Source organism: Saccopteryx bilineata, chromosome 3 (genome assembly GCF_036850765.1).
Source record: "Saccopteryx bilineata isolate mSacBil1 chromosome 3, mSacBil1_pri_phased_curated, whole genome shotgun sequence".
Taxonomy (NCBI): Eukaryota; Metazoa; Chordata; class Mammalia; order Chiroptera; family Emballonuridae; genus Saccopteryx; species Saccopteryx bilineata.
The window spans coordinates 312,374,695-312,394,240 of NC_089492.1; the positions used below are offsets into that span (position 1 = coordinate 312,374,695).

General features: G+C 51.8%; 1 protein-coding gene across 1 annotated transcript; it reads left to right on the forward strand.

The window, feature by feature from the left end:
• Nucleotides 1–954: 954 nt before the first annotated feature.
• On the forward strand, nt 955–3,960 carry CCDC8 (coiled-coil domain containing 8). Its single transcript, XM_066271740.1, has one exon. It carries the CDS (start codon nt 1,743–1,745, stop codon nt 3,300–3,302), a length of 1,560 nt encoding a protein of 519 aa, XP_066127837.1. The 5' UTR covers nt 955–1,742; the 3' UTR covers nt 3,303–3,960.
• The last annotated feature ends 15,586 nt before the right edge of the window (nt 3,961–19,546 follow it).

The following is a 19,546-nucleotide window of genomic DNA, read 5'->3' on the forward strand; positions in this document are numbered from 1 at the left end:
CAATCATCAGTTTTTCGTTGTGACACCTTAGTTCATTGATTGCTTTCTCATATGTGTCTTGACCACGGGCCTTCAGCAGACTTAGTAACCCCTTGCTCGAGCCAGCGACCTTGGGTCCAAACTGGTGAGTTTTTTGCTCAAGCCAGATGAGCCCGCGCTCAAGCTAGCGAGCTCAGGGTCTCGAACCTGGGTCCCTCTGCATCCCAGTCAGACGCTCTATCCACTGAGCCACCTCCTGGTTAGGCCTTGTCTCATATATGTTTTAATGAGGTTTTAATGAGGATTTCATGAGTTGATTTTTTTTTTCTTGCTGCCATTAGAGCTGTTGGCATTCAACAGTCATGAGTTGATTTTATAGAAAGCCCTTACAATGGTGCCTTCTACTTAGGAGATACTCCATAAAACTTGACTATACATTTTTCCCCTCCATGGCTGCTCAGTATTTCACTGCAAAAATAAATCACAAAATTGAGTCAGTCCCTATTGAACACTTAGGTTCATTCATTCACTTCACTCAAAAATACTTATTGAGTATCTACTGTGTGCCAAGCCCGCGTTAGGGGCTGGTACAATAAGACTCTGGTACCACTTTCTCCACCTATATGTGTGGGTAGACAGGAAGGAATTGCTGGTAGCAGAAGTCATGTCAATTTAAAATGGTAATATACAGTGTCGATGGCACTCAAAGGACAGCCTCACCAGCACACCCACCTCCTAGGCTTGGCTGGAACCGGCAAGTTTAGAATGGCGGGTTGGGTAACTGCCGCCTTTCTAGGGGAAGGTGCTGACGTGGGCCTCCGCGCGCGTCCCGCTTGGAAGCGGTGGCCCCAGCGAGGCCTGGGGCACGGCCACACCCCCGTGCGGGAGGGGAGTGAGGGCGCCCCGAAGGGAGTGGACAGCCCCCTTGTCAGTCTTCTTGTGTCAGGGAGTGTAAGATGAGAAGGGGGAAGGTGGGCCTCACCCTAAGGGAGGGCGAGGAGGAACTTCCTGCCCCCGAGCTCAAGGCTCAGCGCGCGCTGGAGGGGAGGCGGACGGCCCGTCAAGGTCAGCCTGGACTGGGGTGGCAGCCTGCCGAGGGGCGGGAGACCCTCTCGGGGGGCTGGGCTGCCTCCTCTAAGCTCCTCGGCCATATTGAATAGCCGCAGCTGAGCCCTCTTTGTCTACGAACTCCTCTCCCAAGTTTCAGGCACGTCCCTGGTGTCTGGGACAGGAGGAACCACGGGCAACCCGTGCGCCCCAACTTGGAGCCGGGACACCACGTTTTGAGCTTGCAGTGGGCTTTGAGCCTCAGGACTGGCCTCACTCCGGCTCACGTAAGCATCCTGAAAGTTGATTGCCACCAGTCGTTGGAGGGAGCCAGCCTTGGTCCAGACGGGACTTGTTGCAGGCGGAGAATTGGGAGGTGCTGGCTCATCCCCACGGGAGAGGTGAGACTCTCTAGGCAGCACTGCAGGGGTCCCATCCGGACTTCTGCTTCCAACACTAGGCTTCTTGCAGTTGGGGGTCGTTGGCCCTCCACTCCACATTTCACCCTGGAGATCTTAAAGACTCTCGAGAAAAGCCACGTGGGGGGCTGGTTCCCCTGGGGCTTCCTCCCGTCCCCCGACAGCCTGATCCTCTGGAGCGTCCCCGACGTCTGCAAAGATGTGGATTTGGACGTCCTCGTGGAAGCCTTGAAGCCCGTGGGGACTTTTAAGAAGATCGGCAAGGTGTTCCGCAGGGAGGAGGACTCCACTGTGGGGATGTTGCAGATTGGGGAGGATGTAGACTATTTGCTTATCCCGCGCGAAGTCAGGCTGGCGGGCGGCGTCTGGAGGGTCATCTCCAAGCCCGCCACCAAGGAGGCGGAATTTCGGGAGCGGCTGACCCAGTTTCTGGAGGAAGAAGGCCGCACCCTGGAGGACGTTGCCCGCATCATTGAGAAGAGCACCCCTCATCCACCCCAGCCTCCCCAAAAGCCCAAGGAGCCCCAAGTGAGGAGGAGAGTCCAGCAGATGGTGACCCCTCCTCCCCGGCTGGTCGTGGGCACCTATGACAGCAGCAACGCCAGCGACAGCGAGTTCAGCGACTTCGAGACCACCAGAGAGAAAGGTGACAAGGGCCACAAAGGCGCCGGGCGCGGCAGGAAGGTGCGCAAAATGCCCGTAAGTTACCTGGGCAGCAAATTCCTGGGCAGTGACTTGGAGAGCGAGGATGACGAGGAACTGGTGGAGGCCTTCCTCCGGCGCGGGGAGAAGAAGCCCAGCGTGCCACCCACCCGCCGCCGCGTTAACCTCCCCGTGCCCATGTTCGAGGACAACCTGGGACCCCAGCCGTCCAAAGCGGACAGGTGGCGAGAGTATGTCAGCCACGTGTCCTGGCGGAAGCTGAAGTGGAGGGTGAAGGGTTGGACGCCGAGGTCCAGCCCTGGAGTGGTGGATGAGGCCCAGCCGGCCTCTACCAGGGTGGAGAGTGATGAGGTGCCAGGTAATGCCAGTCAGGGGGATATAGATAATGCTGGGAACGCAGGAGATGGATGTGGGAACGCAGAAGATGGGCAGGGGGACGATGGAGATGGGCAGGTGTTTGAGGCGCCCCCAAAGCCAAGGCGATGGAGGCCCAAGATCAACTGGGCCTCGTTTAGGCTGCGCAGGACGGAGGAAGCAGCAGCCAGAGCTCAGAGAGTAGAGGCTGCAGATGATCAGAGGGTGGAGGCCATAGCTGACCAGGGTGCAGAGGCTGCAGATAACCAGAGGGCTGAGCCTGCAGATAACCAGAGGGCGGAGCCTGCAGATAACCAGGGGGCGGAGCCTGCAGATAACCAGAGGGCGGAGCCTGCAGATAACCAGAGGGCGGAGCCTGCAGATAACCAGGGGGCGGAGCCTGCAGATAACCAGAGGGCGGAGCCTGCAGATAACCAGAGGGAGGAGGCTGTACATAGTCACAGAGCAGAGGCCCCAGTTGTCCAGGCAGCAGAGGCTGCATCTGATGAGGCAGAGGCCAGAGCTGACCAGAGAGCAGAAGTTGCACACAATCAGAGGGCAGAGGCCCCAGCTGTCCAGGAAGCTGGAGCCATAGCTGCCCCAGGGGCCGCAGGAGCAACCCCAGTAGCAAGGGCCCAGAAACAGGTCAAGACAGTGAGATTCCAGACTCCTGGGCGCTTTTCGTGGTTCCGCAAACGCCGGAGAGCCTTCTGGCACACCCCCCGGTTGCCAGTCCTGCCCAAGAGAGTCCCCAGAGCAGGTGAGGCCAGGGGCCTCAGGGTGCTGAGGGCAGAGGCCAGAGCAGAAGTGGAGCAGGTAGTGAAAGAGGACCTGCTGTGAGGGAAAGGCAAGGGAGCTACAGAGCACCCTGCCAGCTGCCACCTTAGCGGCCACCCACGGCGCTTCCCTCCTTCCTCTACTGGGTCAGAGGTGCTCTTTTTGCCTCCACATGTGAAAAAGGAGATAAAGCCCTGGCCAGGTAGTTCAGCTGGTTAAAGTGTTGTCCCAATACCCCAAGGTTGTGAATTCATTCCCTAGTCAGGGCACACACAGAAATTAACCAATGATTGCGTGGATAAGTGGAACAATGAAATCGATGTTTCTCTCTCCCTTCCTCTCTTTCCAAAATCAGTAAATAAAAAAATACTTAAAAATTAAAAAAAAAAAAATTGAGCAAGGGCCAGGCTGCGCCCCTCACATCTCCACCCATCACCCCTCTTTCTTGTTAAAATTTTATCTTTTCATGCATTGATTTTATTTTTTTAAATACAGACTCTTTATAGTAACCCAAGAATGTAAAGGAGGAAACCCATATGATGGGGTTGCATCCACTTTCTTAAATGCAACTCCAGGTGCTCAGCTTGAAGCCGGGAGGGAGGCTGGAAGCAGGGGAGAAATTCCCTGTTCTTCCCCTTTCCCGGCTCTCTTTCCCCTGCGCACTTCACACTGACTGCCTCCCAGAACTTACAACGTGTAAATAAAAATGTTTACAAACTTATTTCTTGGCTTTGGAGTTGGCGGCTGAAGAGTGCTCCTGGGTGATTTGGTCATGCCCTTGTCCTCTCCACCCTCCATGATAGTGACCAGTGTTTATGTCACTTTGCTCACCATTCCTGCACGCCTAGATTCTGCTGGCTCCAAGGGTCCGGGGTCTGCAGTTTATACACTTCATGCACTGTACAAGAGACAGAATACTTATTGGGAAACGAGCCCAAATGCAGATTCTGCAGCCCTTCGCGCCAGAGCTGTGGGTTTGCTAGCTCTGACTGTGCGGCCCAGGAACCTACAAACACCCCCTGGGGCAGCTGGACCACTGGACAAATCACTGCAACAGGAACGACCCCAAACAAGATGATGGAGAGGGTATTGTGGAGTGTGCTGTGATTACAGTTGGGAGAGAAGGGCGTTGCTAAGGCCCCATGAGAGCAGGAAAGGAAATTCACAAAAGGCCAGCTCTGTCTTCCTGACTGAGGCTGCAGTCTGGCCTAAGTTTCTTAGTTTTCTCCCCTTGGAACGAAAGAATGATATGGCCTCTCCTGCCCCCGCCCCAGAAGTGGTCATGTGTGTGCCGCTTGCTGTGATGCTCAGAGTAGCTTTGTACTGGGTGGAAGTCACAGCGCATAGCCTCGGCAAGAAGAAGCCCCCAGTGGGCTTTGAACTCCACTTGGAGGGACGGACTTTGGGAGCAGGGGGGCAGGGGAATAATCAAAGTGGGAGGAGCCGTCTCTGGAGGGGCCAGTGAACCCTGGATGCCAGGTTGGCAGCAGCAGTGGGGGCTGTCCGTGGCTATTGCCCATGTTGGAGAATAGCAGTCTCCTTGGAATGGGGGATGGGGGATCCTGTCTGTCTGGAGTGCTAGAAGGTGAAAAGAGCTGGAAGCAGAGGTGGTGAGAGACGCCCGGACAGTCTCAGAGACTTTAGGCAGTCTGTCCGTCTCCCCTCCCCTGCTGATTCTCAGTTTGTCCCTCCTTTCCTCAGTGTCCCCAGCATGGAGGCCTAGGAGGTGGGAGGACCCTTGAATAACCTGAGATGGTACCAGGGCTTTTAGTATTCTTTTCAGTTCAAGGGGGTTTCAAATGGTGCCCATGGGGGTCCAGTCCCCAAATGCAGCCTGTCAGTGCCTCCTGGGGTGGTTTCAAGCATGCTGGGATTTTCAAGGAGGAAGCCCCAGGAAACTGGAGTTTTGTTTCCAAACCAGCCTTTATTTGCACTGGCCCCAACTCCCCTAGCTGTAACCAAAGAGGGAAGAAAGGAACATGGACACAGAGATGCCAACCCATGACAGGCAGGGGCTTTCTGGATCCCCCTTTCCAGGCCTCATGGGGAGTGACAGGAAAAGAGGAAACTGTTATGGGGACAGAATGAGGAGGGATTTAGAGTCAGGCTGCTCATGTCACCTCTAGCACTGCCTCTGACAAGCTGTGTGACCTTGGCCTGGCTACTTAACTTCTCTGTGACAGCACTTACTCGTCTAAAAGAGTAATCACCATGAAGCTTTCCTCTCAGGATTTCTGAGAGGATTGAAGAAGATCTGATATATTAAGGTTCAAATCACCCCCCAATAGATGTCATCTCGTCTTATTCCTGTTATATAATATATTAGAGGCAGCCAATCCTTTGCAAGACAGCTCAGCCCTGTTTGGGACTCCTAGAGCAGTGGTTCCCAATCCTGGCTGCTGCGTGAAATGACCTGAGAGCTTTTAAACACCACGCCCAGCCTGCACTCTCCGGTTCTCATGAAACTGGTCCGGGGTGTGGTCGGGGTATCCAGATCCCTGAAACTTCCTGGGTGATTCCAATGTGAACCGGGGCTAAGAACTGCTACCTTAGGGCTCCAGGAGATAAACCTCAAACTGGTCATGCATCAGAATCATTGGAGGATCTGTTATTTTTATTTTACTTAGAAATTAAATTTAATAGAGTGACATTGATCAATAAAAGTACAAATATTTCAGGTGAACATTACTATAGCATTTGAACTGGTGACTGCATTGTGTGCCTATCACCCAAAGTCAAATCACTTTCTGTTACCATATATTTTTCCCTCTTTATTCCCCTCTCCCCACCCTATTCCCTCTGGTAAGCACTTTACTTTTATCTATGTCCATGAGTTGGGGGACCTTTTAAAACACAGGTTGCTGGCCCTGGTTGGTTGACTTAGTGGTAGAGAGTTGGCCTGGTGTGTGGATGTCCCATGTTCGATTCCCAGTCAGGGCACACAGGAGAAGCGCCCATCTGCTTCTCCACTTCTCCCTATTTTGCTTCTCTCTCTCTCTCTCTCTCTCTCTCTCTCTTTCTCTGTCTTCTCCTCCTGCAGCCATGGCTCGATTGGAGGGAGTTGGCCCTGGGCACTGACGATGGCTCCATGGCCTCCACCTCAGGTGCTAAGAAGAGCTTGAGTGCTGAGTAAGCCCCTTGGTGGGCTTGCTGGGTGGATCACTATTGGGACACATGCGGAGTCTGTCTCTCTGCCTCCTCTCTTCTCACTGAATAAAACAAAAACAAATGAACAAAAACAGATTACTGCCTACCAGGTGGTGTGCCATGTGGATAGGGCATCAACCTGGGCCGCTGAGGTTGCAGATTCGAAACCCTGAGGTCGACAGCTTGAGGGTGGGCTCATTTGTCTTGAGCACAGGCCCACCAGCTTAAGCCTAACGGTTGCTGGCTTGAGCAAGGGGTCACTGGCTTGGCTTGAGCACCCTGGTCAAGGCACGTATGAGAAGCAATCAATAAACAACTAAAGTGACTCAACTACGAGTTGATGTGTCTCATCTCACTCCTTTCCTGTCTGCCTGTCTCTCCTCTCTCTTTCTCCCAGAAAACACACGCGCTCGCGCACACACACACACACACACACGCGCGCGCGCGCGCGCGCGCTCCGGCCAGCCCTTGCTTGCTTGCTTGCTTGCTTGCTGGATTCCCAGACCCAAATGATGCTGTGCATCTGGGATGGATCCAAGAATACGCATTTCTATCAAATACCCAGGTGATGCTAACGATCCCAGGATCGCATTTGAAGGAGAGTTGCCCTCCAAGAATGTCCACTTTCCCCAACTTGGCATCCAAAGGTTCCAGGTGGAACCTTTCGCTCTGGGTTAGTACCCAAAGCACCTTTAATTAGCGGTCCTGGAGCGCCGTCTGTTGGTCACCGCGGGTAGCGCCGGGCGCCGCAGCCGCTGCGGACTGTCTGCTCCCAGTCCCCAGGGGTGAGTAGTGCAAAGAAGGGTTGTTCACTGCTCCTGGCACCCCAGATCTTCCTTTTCAGTAGTTCTAGGACCTAACACACTCGGGACTTGAGCGACCGAGAAGCCAGGACAGGGTCAGCCTGGGGAAAGGGGCGAGTTTGGGTAGGAAATGGGGTTTCAGGCCAAGGCGCCGCAGCTTCTTGCTCCAGAACGGTTAGGCGAGGGAGCCCTTGAATAGGACAGGGTTTGAGCTCCCTTTCCCGCCTCTCCGAGCCTCAGTTTCTCATCTGGGAAAGAGGCACAAGCCCAGCGCGGGAGCCTGGCACTAGAGGGGTCAGTGGTGACACGTGAACGACCCCCTAGGGCTTTTGTTCCCGCTGTTCTTGCCCCAGGGTGCGCTTCCCTCGGGTATCCGACCTTTTTCGGGATTTCACCTCAGTGAGCGCTTCTCGCACAACCTTCAACAGGTGGTGACTGTGCACCCTCCCGCCCGCACGCTCAGGCCCCCGCCCGCCGGTTTCTTCTCCCCGCCGTCACCGCCGTCTGATGCAGGACGCTTCGCTAGAAGGCTTCGCATCTGTCCCCACCCCCGCCCCGCCTCCCGCCGCAGCCCCAGCCCCAGCCCCAGCCCCCGGCCTAGGTGCGCGTCCTTGGAAGCTCGCACCGGTCGTGGGGCACCCCCACTCCGCCTCCGGAGCCCAGACACCTCGAGCGCCCTGCGGGGACGGACCCGCGCGAAGGGCCCTGCTGGGCTCCTCGCACCGCCCTGCCCGGCGGGTTCCAGGCCCTCCCGCGGCTGCTCCTGGGTCCCGAGGCGCCGCTCTGCGCCCCCAGGCTCCCTCCCGCCGGGCCGGAGCGTCCCAGCACCTTCCTCGCCGGGTGCATCTGGGTCTGGTTCGCTGAGCCCGCGCGGTCCATCGGGGCCTCAGTCATTCGGCACTGGAAACCGAGCAGCCACCGTGTGCGGGCACCGGGCTGGCGCTGGGGACGCGGCGGGGGACGGGACGGACCACACTCGGTGCGGAGAGCGGCCCTGACCGCCTCACTGCCCCAAACCCCTCGCTCACCCACCCGCAGCCCCCACCGCCGGGTGCACCCCGGGCCTCAGCCGCGTCCCGGTTCCTCTGCCCGCGGGCACTGGCGGAGGCTGGCAGCGGGGGGCTGGAAGGGTGAACTATCTGCAAGCTGCTGGGGCTGCGGTGGCAGCGGTGTGCCAGGGACCTCTGGTCCCTCCTCAGGCCAATCGGCTGTCTGTGGAACCTCAGCGACCCAGTGACCTGGGCTCCGGGCAGCAGCGTCCCCTGGGCCCGAGCAGCTGCTGCGTTTCTAGTCTGTGGGCAGCCTGACCTCCCCTTTCTGCACTGTGCCTGCAAACCCGTGTCAATTCCCTTCACTAACCCCCCGGCCCCTCCCACATACAGTCAGGGTGCTATTTAAAAATAAATAAGTGTACCAGGTGGCAAGCAGAGCTCTGGAAATAAGGTGGGGATGGGCGGAAGGGTGCCATTTTTAATAGAGTGGTCAGGAAAGCCTTTCCTGGGAATGTGACATTTGAAGAAAGACCCGCATGAAGTGAAGGGCAGAGCCACGCAAATATCCTGGGCAGGGCACGCCCAGCAGCAGGAACAAGTGCAAAGGCCCTGAGGCAGGAATATACCCCAGTGTTCCCTGGTCAGCAGGGGACAAAGCAGAGCCAGGACAGAGACAGAGTGAGCAGACCAGAGTTGCCGAAGAGAACTTTCTGTGATGATGAAAATGTCCTCTAGTTACATGTGGCTCTTTTTTTTTTTTTCTTTTTTGACAGAGAGAGAGAGAGAGTCAGAGAGAAGGACAGATAGGGACAGACAGACAGGAAGGGAGATAGATGAGAAGCATCAGTTCTTCGTTGCAGCTCCTTAGTTGTTCTTTGATTGCATTCTCACATGTGCCTTGCCGGGGGTGGGGGGTGGGGTGGGGGCTACAGCAGAGCGAGTGACCCCTTGCTCAAGCCAGTGACCTTGGGCTCAAGCCGGATGAACCTGCTCTGAAGCCGGCGACCTCGGCGTTTCGAACCTGGGTCCTCCGCGTCCCTGTCCGAGGCTCACGCGTGGTCAGCCACACGTGGCTCTTGAGTACTTGTAAGGTGGCTGGTACAACTGGAAAAAAAAAAATGTTCAATTTTATTTAATTACATTTAAATTTAAATTGTCCCAATCGGCCAGTGGTATTGGCCCAAGATCTAACCAATTATAAGACTTTGACCTTAAGTGACATAGGAAGCCATTAGAGGATTTGGGGAAGGGAGTGATTGGCTAGGACTTGACTTCTTGGTCAAACCAAGTTAAACAAGTCACAAGGCTGATCAGATTCAGTCTCTATCTCTTAACAGGAGACATTCGAGGCGCACACAGGGAGGGGGAGGGCCCGAGGCGGCCATTTTGGAGACAGTTTCCCAGGTGCGCCCTCTGGCGGCGCTGGCAGAGGGGAGTGGCGTCAGTTTGTCTCCACTGTGGACACAACCGGATCTGTCCTCCTGACCCTAGTATGAGCATCCGCCTGGGGCTAGGATGTGGGTGGACACATCGGTGACTCGGAGATGGCAGCAAGCACGTTCACCTTTTTTTTTTTTTTTAAGTGAGAGAAGGGGAAATAGAGAGACAGACTCCCGCATGCGTCCCGACCGCGATCCTCCTGGCAACTCCCCGCCTGGGGCGCGAGCTATCAGCTCCAGGACCGACGGGCCGGCGCTCGGACCAATCGAGCCACTGGCGAGAGGGGAGGAGAGAGAGAACGGGGTGTGGTGGTGGTGGTGGGGGAGGAGCAGATGGTTGCTTCCATGTGTGTCCTGACCAGGGATCGAACCTGACCAGCGTCCACCCCAGGACGTCCGCACGCTGGGCTGACGCTCTATCCACGGAGCCAACCGGCCAGGGCCAGCATGTTCACCATTTTTAACGCAGGAGGATTTCAAAGATGCCTGCAGGCCCAGCACTTAAATTCAGCCGGTGGATGCCTGTGGGGTTGTGGTTTCAGACTCAGCAGGATTTTCAAGGTGGCCGTCCTAGAAAATCCGGGCTTTGCCCCAGCGTCCCCTTGCCGTCATCTAAGTCACCTAAGAGAAGGGGAGATGTGCAGAGGGGAGAGCCTGTATCTGGGAGGGAGATAAATGGAGACATTTTTGGTTCCCCATTCTATGGGCGGAGCATGGGGAGATGCCCAAGCGAGGCTGTGGGTACAGATCCTGGCAGTGGAGCTGCCTAGGCTGACTCCCACTCCCCTCCATCCTTCTTAGGACTGGGGCTGGTTACTTACCTCTCGGTGTCTTCATTTATGCCCCCTGAAAACGGGGATCATGTTATTTTAGGGTTAGCGTCAGGAAGATGGGAGAGGCTGTGACGTCTTGTGCTTGGAGCAAAGCCTAGTGCCCAGTGAGCTGGACCCATTTAAGAGATGAGTCAATCTGGGCAAGTTATTTAGCCCCGTGCATTTCCAACCAGCGGTCCTGGAGCGCCCCCTGGTGGGAACCTGCGACTTGCGTGGGCGGATGCCACTACCTGATCTTGCTTACTGGGGTTGGCCAGAAGGAGGTTGCTTTCTGTTCCAGGAGCCCTCATTCTTCCTTACGACTGTTGTAAGACCTGGTCACACATGAGAAAGTCAGGGGGCACCCCACTCCATGTCTGAAGCCATGACAGTCAACCTCAGGGGGTGGTGTGTGAGTGGAGGATGGGGAGGGTAGGTCCTGGTCTAAGAGTAACGCCCAGGCATTAGGCTGGGGTATCCGCTCTGCTCCTCCTGCGGAAATGGGGGCGGTGACGATAAGGACCTTGAAGCCAGAGAGACCCAGTTTGAGCTCTTCCCCACCTCTCTGGGCCTCAGTTTCCTGATCCGGGAAATGGGGTGAAAATCTGCCTTCGTCCTTTTCCCCAGTGTCAGACCAGGTAAGGCGCCTGGCCTGGCTTCTGCCTGTTGGTTAGAATGTGAAAAGGGGTAAGGGGAGCTGAATAGGAAGTACAGTTTATATCAGGGGTCCCCAAACTACGGCCCGCGGCCACATGCGGCCCCCTGAGGCCATTTATCCGCCCCGCCACACTTCCAGAAGGGGCACTTCTTTCATTGGTGATCAGTGAGAGGAGCATAGTTCCCATTGAAATACTGGTCAGTTTGTTGATTTAAATTTACTTGTTCTTTATTTTAAATATTGTATTTGTTCCCATTTTGTTTTTTTACTTTAAAATAAGATCTGTGCAGTGTACATAGGGATTTGTTCATAGTTTTTTTATAGTCCGGCCCTCCAATGGTCTGAGGGACAGTGAACTGGCCCCCTGTGTAAATAGTTTGAGGACTCCTGGTTTAGATAAACCTAAATGGATTTCATTTTAAAAGAATAGTTTTACTTTGAGATTATCTCCCACTCACTCCTGGTTTTGTGGATTTTTTTTTTTTTTAGGTGAGAGGAGGGGAGATAGTGAGGTAGTCTCCTGCATGTGCCTGGACAGGGATCCATCTGTCTGGGGATGATGTTTGAATACCAAACTATTTTTAGCACCTTAAGCTGACGTTCTGGGATCAATCGAGCTATCCTCAGTGCCTGGAGCCATGCTCAAACCGACGACGCCACTGGCTGCGGAAGAAGAGGGAGAGGGAGAAGCAGGCGGTTGCTTCTCCTGTGTGTCCTGACCAGGAATTGAACCCAGGATGTCTACATGCTGGGCTGACGCTCTATCCACTGAGCCAACTGGCTGGGCTGGGTTTTATTTTTGTTTGTTTTTTTATTTGTTTTAGGCCACAAGAGAAGTTAGTAACCTTGTACTTGGGAGTCCCCAACACGCAGGGATGTCAGGAGGGCAATATCCAAACTTCGGCACCCTGTTTAGGACCGGTAAACTCCCAGTGGTGACTCCTTTCAAAGACACTGGGATGTTTGGTAATTTTAAAATGTGGAGTAGCTCACATCAGCTCATGTCATGATCAAACGACTGCACACTAACTCACTGACACCCAGCACACCACACAATCACACCCCACCCATCCAGGTACACACAGACTCATACACTGCTGAAACCCTCTCACATCCACACACTGTCATGCCCTGACACACACACAGACCCAGCTCTCTCCTCCAGTCATCTTTGTTATAAATGTACCCATTCTTTCTTCCCAGGTTGGTGCCAAATATTTCTTTTCTTGTCACCCTTGGCAGATCTGGGCCTGTTCCAAGGGCTAGGACAGGGGTCCCCAAACTACGGCCCGCGGGCCACATGCGGCCCCCTGAGGCCATTTATCCGGTCCCTGCCGCACTTCCAGAAGGAGCACCTCTTTCATTGGTGGTCAGTGAGAGGAGCATAGTTCCCATTGAAATACTGGTCAGTTTGTTGACTTAAATTTACTTGTTCTTTATTTTAAATATTGTATTTGTTCCTGTTTTGTTTTTTTTTACTTTAAAATAAGGTATGTGCAGTGTGCATAGGGATTTGTGCAGTTTTTTTTTTTATAGTCCGGCCCTCCAATGGTCTGAGGGACAGTGAACTGGCCCCCTGTGTAAAAAGTTTGGGGACCCCTGGGCTAGGACTTGCTGTGGGCATTGGGGGACCTGGACCCTCTGGGCTGAGGGGCTGCAGAGGGGAACTCTAGGCAGGGATGTGTAGTTGGAAGCCTGGGCCAGTCTCCTTCCTGGCCTCTCTCCCCAGTACCACTCCTTCCCATCAGACTTCGAATCTAACATTGCCCCTCCTATGCTCAGGACTTGCTGTAGCGCCCCAGTGACCTCAAGACAAGCCCAGCATGTCACCATGTCCCAGGAGGTCCGGAAGGCCTGGCCTGTCTCCCTCTGGGTCTCATTCCAGCCTAAAGTGCCTGGACCGGGTCAGGTGTCTCCTCTGGGCTGTCACTCTGTCACCCCCACTGAACTGTGAACCCTAGAAGGGCAGGTCCAGAAGTGTTGTGTCATTAATGGGTACTCAACACCACCCGGCACGAAGGGGCTCAAGGAAGTTCGTTGAATAGAGGAATGAAATAATTGTCAGTTTAAACTTTGGGTCCATATTCCTTTCCTCCCCGAGCTGTGGTTTTTCTGTGCCCATCAGAGGGCGCACTGGCCCAACAAATATTTAATTCAGGGCAAATGCTGTCATGGACATTGAAAAATAACAGGAAAACCAACAACTGGTAATTCAGCCCATGGTAAGTGCTGCTCACACCCAATGTCTACATTAACAGCTGGATGAGACCTAACCAAGATGGATGAAAAAAGCGAAGCTCAGAGAGGTTATTTAATTTTCCCATCACATGTCTAAGCTGCAGATAAGCTTCCAGTCCCAGCTTCTGTGACTTCTCTGCTTTGCCACGGTCCCCAAAAGAGATGATTGTGTCTAGGCCTGGCCTTGATGAAAGGGGGCCTCCAGCCGGGCACCAACCCCACTGCTTATGTGCTATTGGACAGGTTCTTCAAAGCCTTAGATGCTGACCTGTTATTCTCTCAGCAGTCAGATGATGTGGGGCCTGTTATCATTGCCATTATACAGATGAGAAAACTGAGGCTCAGGGAGGTTGAGGGCTGCCCAGGGTCAGAGGCACGGAGATGGCAGAGATGTGATTTATCCTGCAGGAGGCCGCAGCCAGGGTAGAACAGAGGCCTGCAATGCCAGGATGAGATAGATGAAAAGCCTTCCTGAGAGGAGGAGGGAGTAGCAAAGGGCAGGGTCTGAGGAGAACAAGAGGAAACGGCAGCCCCCGGCAGCCCCTCGTAGGTCTGCATCAAAGGTTCAGGGGAACCCAGGGAACTTTGAGGTCTTGAAATTCTTATTTTACAAAAAACTTGAAAGATGCAGACTGTGGAAAAAGGAAGAAACGGTTCAATTGTGCAGTTATTGGGAAAATCTAGTTCCCTTATAGAGTGGGAAGAGCTGTCCTGGTAATATTAGGTGCAGGAAAAAAAACCCTTCGGTTGAAATAGGTATATAGAAAGATTTTTTTGGTTACTTTCATAAAGCTAGCACGTACTGCCAGCTACTGACATGCTAGGAATTGTAAGAGTTTTACATGAACTTGTCCTTCATCTGCATAACTGATTGTTCCCATTTTACAGGCAAACAAATTGCATGAAGTCTGAGTGGCACATCCAGATTACAAACCCAGGTCTTCCGACCCCAGAGCTCTCAAGCCCTGCTCCCTAGAGCCCACAGCCCCGCATGGCTGGCTCTGTGCGCGGGATCTTAATCTTTCTGTCATGTTTTTATGGCGCCCTGCCATGATATCCAACAATTTCATCTGCTATCTAGTTAGGTCCAAACGACCTGGTATTTATGTTCTAAAAACTTAATAGCTATTAGGAAGAAATATTTTTATTAATATATAAAAATTATATAGGAAAATATGTAACTCGAAAGAAAAACAGTATTTTTATTTTATTCTTAAGCACTAACGGGATGTTTGAGCCTGGCGTACTTCTCAAACCTAGGGATCAGGTTGAGCACCACCACCCTGACTTCCTGTCCCGCACTGATTCTGGAGTGGGAGTTGCTTTTTATCCCCTCAACCAACGAAAACTCAGCTTTGCAGGAGATCTGACATCATCGAAAGGGCTGCCAAACTGGCTAAGGTGAAAGCTGCGAACCCTGGGCTGGTTGTTCCCGCAGTGTCCGACAGATGTCGCTGTGGTTCCCCATAAAATGTAAAAATACTGTACCTCAGTGTGCCAACCACTGTACTGGTGCTTGTCAAAACATACAAACAGGTAGCTGTCAGAATAGAGATGTGTTTGAAAAGCGCAGATGATTCGCAAAGAGCTGAATAAATATGTAGAAAACAAAAAATGAATCCCTAATTTACACTGCATACAAAGGTGGACTCTATAAGACATTAATGCAAAAGAACAACATAAAGTTCACCAGACTGGGACACAGGGAACCATCTTGATGGCCTGTGGACACAGTCAGAAAGAATAACATCCTGAACAAAACTCCAAAAACATAAATGTATTAGGCAAAACACGGATGAAATAGTAAGAATTAAGAATTTCTGCCTCACCATAGACAAAGACACAAGAGAATGGCAAATCACGGAGAAAAAGAAGGCAAGCACAATAGAAAAACAGGCAAAAATACCAGCAGGCAGGTTTGAAAAGGGGATACAATTAAAGGCTCATCTACATATGATTAGATACTCAGAGTCCTAAAAATTAGAGATAAACAAACGAGTTGTTGTTTTATACCTGTAAGACCAGAGACATGAGAAAGCTATATTTAACAGCAATGTCTATTAACATACCCATTTTCCAGAGAAACATGAGGCTTGATGGGGAGAAGTGCTGGGGGGTCTTGCCAAGCCCGCACAGCCAGCCAGGAAATAGCAAGACAGGAAGTGAACACAGGTGCTCTCACACCTCAGCCCCCAGACTCCACAGCTATATCTGACAGCCTTTGGCAGGGCCACTCCTGCCATTCATTCACTCGTTCATTCTTTCATCCATCAGCTCACCAATCAAACAGAGCACCCATCCTGGATGAATACAGTTGTGATCAATATAGGTTTGGTTCCCTCAGACAATGTTAGTCACATAGCTGTTTAATGACCACCTGTCAACTCTATGGATTATTGAGTCTCAAGGCACTGACCTTGGCCAGTGGCTCAGTGGCCAGTGTTGGTCCAGCATATGGAGGTCCTAGGTTAGATTTTCAGTCAGGGCACACGAGAAGTGACATTTGCTTCTCCCCCTCCTGTTCCCCCTTCTCTCCCTCTCCCCCTCCTGCAACTAGTGGCTCCATTGGTTTGAGTATAAGCCCGGGCACTGAGGATAGCTTGGTTAGTCTGAGTGCATCAGCCTCAGGCACTAAAAATAGCTCAGTTGATTCAAGCATCATCCTGAGATGGGGTTGCAGGGTGGATCCTGGTGGGAGCGCATCGGGGAGCCTGCCTCTCTATCTCCCCACCTCTCACCTTAAAAAAAAAATTCAAGGGGTGGGCTTCAAAGAGCAATGATTATTACCATACATTGTAGGTTCACCGAATGGTTCTTTTGTTGGTGATGGGCTGGGGCTGGTGGCCAGGACGCCTGGTTAGTTCTTCATGAGGCCTTGATCTTTCATTAGTGTAGTGTAACTTGAGCTTCTTTGCAAAATGGCAGCTGGTTGCCATGAAAGCAAAAATGGAAGCTGCAAGGCCTTGTAAAGATTAGGTCCAAAATTGACACAATACCACTTCCACTGAATTCAATTGGTAAAAAGAATTCTGCCTAGTCATGGGGATAGGGAAGTAGACTGCCCCATGTGGGCGGGAGGAGTGACATGCCCGTACAGCAAAGGCAGTGGTCCTGGCAGGCAACTGAGCAGTGTCTGTTTTCTAGAGCATCTGTACTGGTCCAGTATATTTTATAATGGAAGAGGTATTTTTAAAATAGTACAATAAATCGTGGGAAGATGTTGGCTTGAGTAAGAATCTACAGATAAAGAGTTCTGACTCTAGGCCACAGCTGTAAGTTTACTTCAACAAAAATTTGTGAATCTTCTGTGCACCACGTTCATTTCTTTAGCAACATTTTTTTCATAGACAGCTGGTACCAATGGATATAATGGAGTAAACGGGGATTTAAAGCAAGTCTTCTGTTGATCCCATTTGTCCAGATGTTCATGGTCTCTCATTGCTACACTGCTAATCAAATTATTTCATTTTATGATCCCCAAGCCATTCATTTTAAGTTTTGTGTACAGAATATAAGAAAGTATTTGCTGACTGAAGCCAGAGGAAGATATTGGCCTGAGTTTCTCAGGGTTGACAGAATGTTTTAATTTTTATTTTATTTATTCATTTTAGAGAGGAGAGAGAGAGGGAGAGAGAGACAGAGAGAGAGAAGGGGGGGGAGGAGCTGGAAGCATCAACTCCCATATGTGCCTTGACCAGGCAAGCCCAGGGTTTCGAACCGGCGACCTCAGCATTTCCAGGTCGACGCTTTATCCACTGTGCCACCACAGATCAGGCCGACAGAATGTTTTAATAAGCACATTCCTCAGAAAAAGGATGACAGTGACAGAGTCCGTGCTCCGGTACTGCCTGGCCTCCCTGACAGCAGCCTCCTCAGTTCTCACAGACACAGCCGAGCGAGGACGGGGGTTTATAAGGAACTGTGTGGGCGCCGGCTCACAGTGGGAGTCTGACCAAGTTGGAGTGGATGGTTTCTTGAGTCTCCAAACACTTATTTGAATTTTTACTGGTATTTGAGATCAGTGGTGTTGGACCACTATTACCTCTAATTCTTTGCTCTCATTCATTTCTTCAGCTACCATGTACTATTTTTAATGTTCAATTTGGATGCATTTTTAATTGTATGAATTCCACATATCTCCTCCCCACATTTAATATTTATACCCCCATATTTAATGCTTACACACAGAGTATAAAGTGCAAAGTTTTTTGAAGCCCAGAAATAAGATAATCTACAGAGAGATCTAGAAGCCCCCAATTCTTAAATTTAGCTTTAATTGGGGTGAAGGTTTTGTGGCAAGGTGAGGTCAGACTGTGCTGCTGGGCTCTGCTAGCGGTTTATCCTGAGGACACAAGGGGGCATGGATTTGCCTAGAACAGGAGACGGGCACCATCCACCCTCAATATGGAAAAGAAACCTCAGGCACGGGAATGGTGAATCCCACCTGGGGCAAATCTGGGGAAGATGGGAGGGCAGCCACCTAGACCTATGGGAGTCAGAACAAGGCTGGGGCCATGCCCTGGGTGACAGAGAACGGGGCAGCCACCTCTGAGATAGGACAGTAGGGGAGAAGGCTTGGAATGAGAGGATAATGAGGTCAGTTTTACACACAGTGAAGGTTTAACTATACTGCTCACAAAAATTAGGGGATAGTCTCAAAATGAATATGAAGTGATAAAATATCCCCTAATTTTTGTGAGCAGTAATATATTCTTCAATATAGTAATAGGTTTCTTATTTTTTGTTACAAAAGTAATACATGATCATTGAATTTGGATAAATATAAAATCAAAAATTAAAATCAGCTAGGATTCTTTGATCAGAAATAACTCCCACTGTTGGTTGTATACTTATATCCTATTACAGAGATACAGATAATGACATAGATGTTGACAAGGACAGAAGTATGTATCAGATATAGATGGGGATAGAGATAAGGACACAGAAGTAGATACAGCTGTGGACAGACTCGTTTTGGTGCGTAGAATTCTGCACCCCTCAGTATGTCCATATCCTAACCCAACTCCTGGAGCCTGCAATTGTGACCTCATTGGGAAAAAAGATCTTTGCAAATGTAATTAAGGATCTCAAATGAGGTCACCCTGGAAATTCAATAGGGCTCTAAATTCAATGATGTGTCATTATGAGAGACAGAAGATACAGAGAAAAAGAGAAGGCCATGTAAAGTTGGAGGGAGAGACTGGAGCCACGAGAAACTGGCAGCAGCAGGAAGAATTCTCCCTGAGGGCCCTGATGGAGCCTTCTGACCTCCAAAATTATGAACAAGTCTATTTCTGTTGTTTTTAGCCACCCAGATGTGAGGACTTATCCCGGCGGTCCCAGGACACTAACACAAATGTGACCATAGGTCTGGATCTGGTCTAGGTATCGACACAGACACAGTCAAGGACACAGCTGCTGATGTGGCTGCAGTGACAGATTGCTGTAGCTGTCCATGTCCACATGTAAAGACATAATTATCACCAGCTGTGGGCAGACAGAGGTAACACACATCTTGGGAAAACTCTGATAAGAAATGGAGCCAACCTGGGCTAACACCACTGCAAATTATTGAATGTGAGGTGGGCTTGGGGACTCCTGAGCGCAGCAGCGACCACCAACAGCACCGGGGTGCCTGGGACACTGTGGCTTCTCACTCGGCTGAGCTCCCTCTGCCGGTCTGACGGACTCTCACACTTCTTTCTCAGGGGAAATGAAAAAATTACCCACCTGGGACTCATGCTTCTTCCCCTTAGGACACTGTAAACCGCACAGCACAGCCTGCAGGAAGGTGTCCACACCTGCCCACGAAGCCTCCCTGAACGCCCACACAGAATTAGGATTGTGATTGCCTCATTTCTGCCCCGGGGAAAGCAACCAAGGTGGGCAAAGTACTCACCAGGCTCCCTCCTCCCTCAGGTGTCACCTGCCCGGACGGAGACAATCCCCAGGGATGCACCTCCCTGGGAGGAGGTGGGCCCCAGAGAGCGGACTTGAAAACAGGAATCTCTCCAGAGGGCCCAGGCCAGGCAGCCTGAGCGGGAATCAGTGCCAAACTCCGAAGGAGGGAGAGGGGAGCAGTGGGAATACCTTTGGTCTTCCTTGGCAGGTGGAAACGCCTGCCTTGTTGTGTGATGCAAGAACCAGAGCTGGGCCTGCTGCATAAGGCGGCGCCCTGGACAGTGAGAGGCCCAAGGGCAGCGCTGTGAACATGACGG

What these genes read in the sequence shown, in the direction of transcription:
- CCDC8 (XM_066271740.1), top strand. Translation starts at nt 1,743, where the DNA reads ATGTTGCAGATTGGGGAGGATGTAGACTATTTGCTTATCCCGCGCGAA.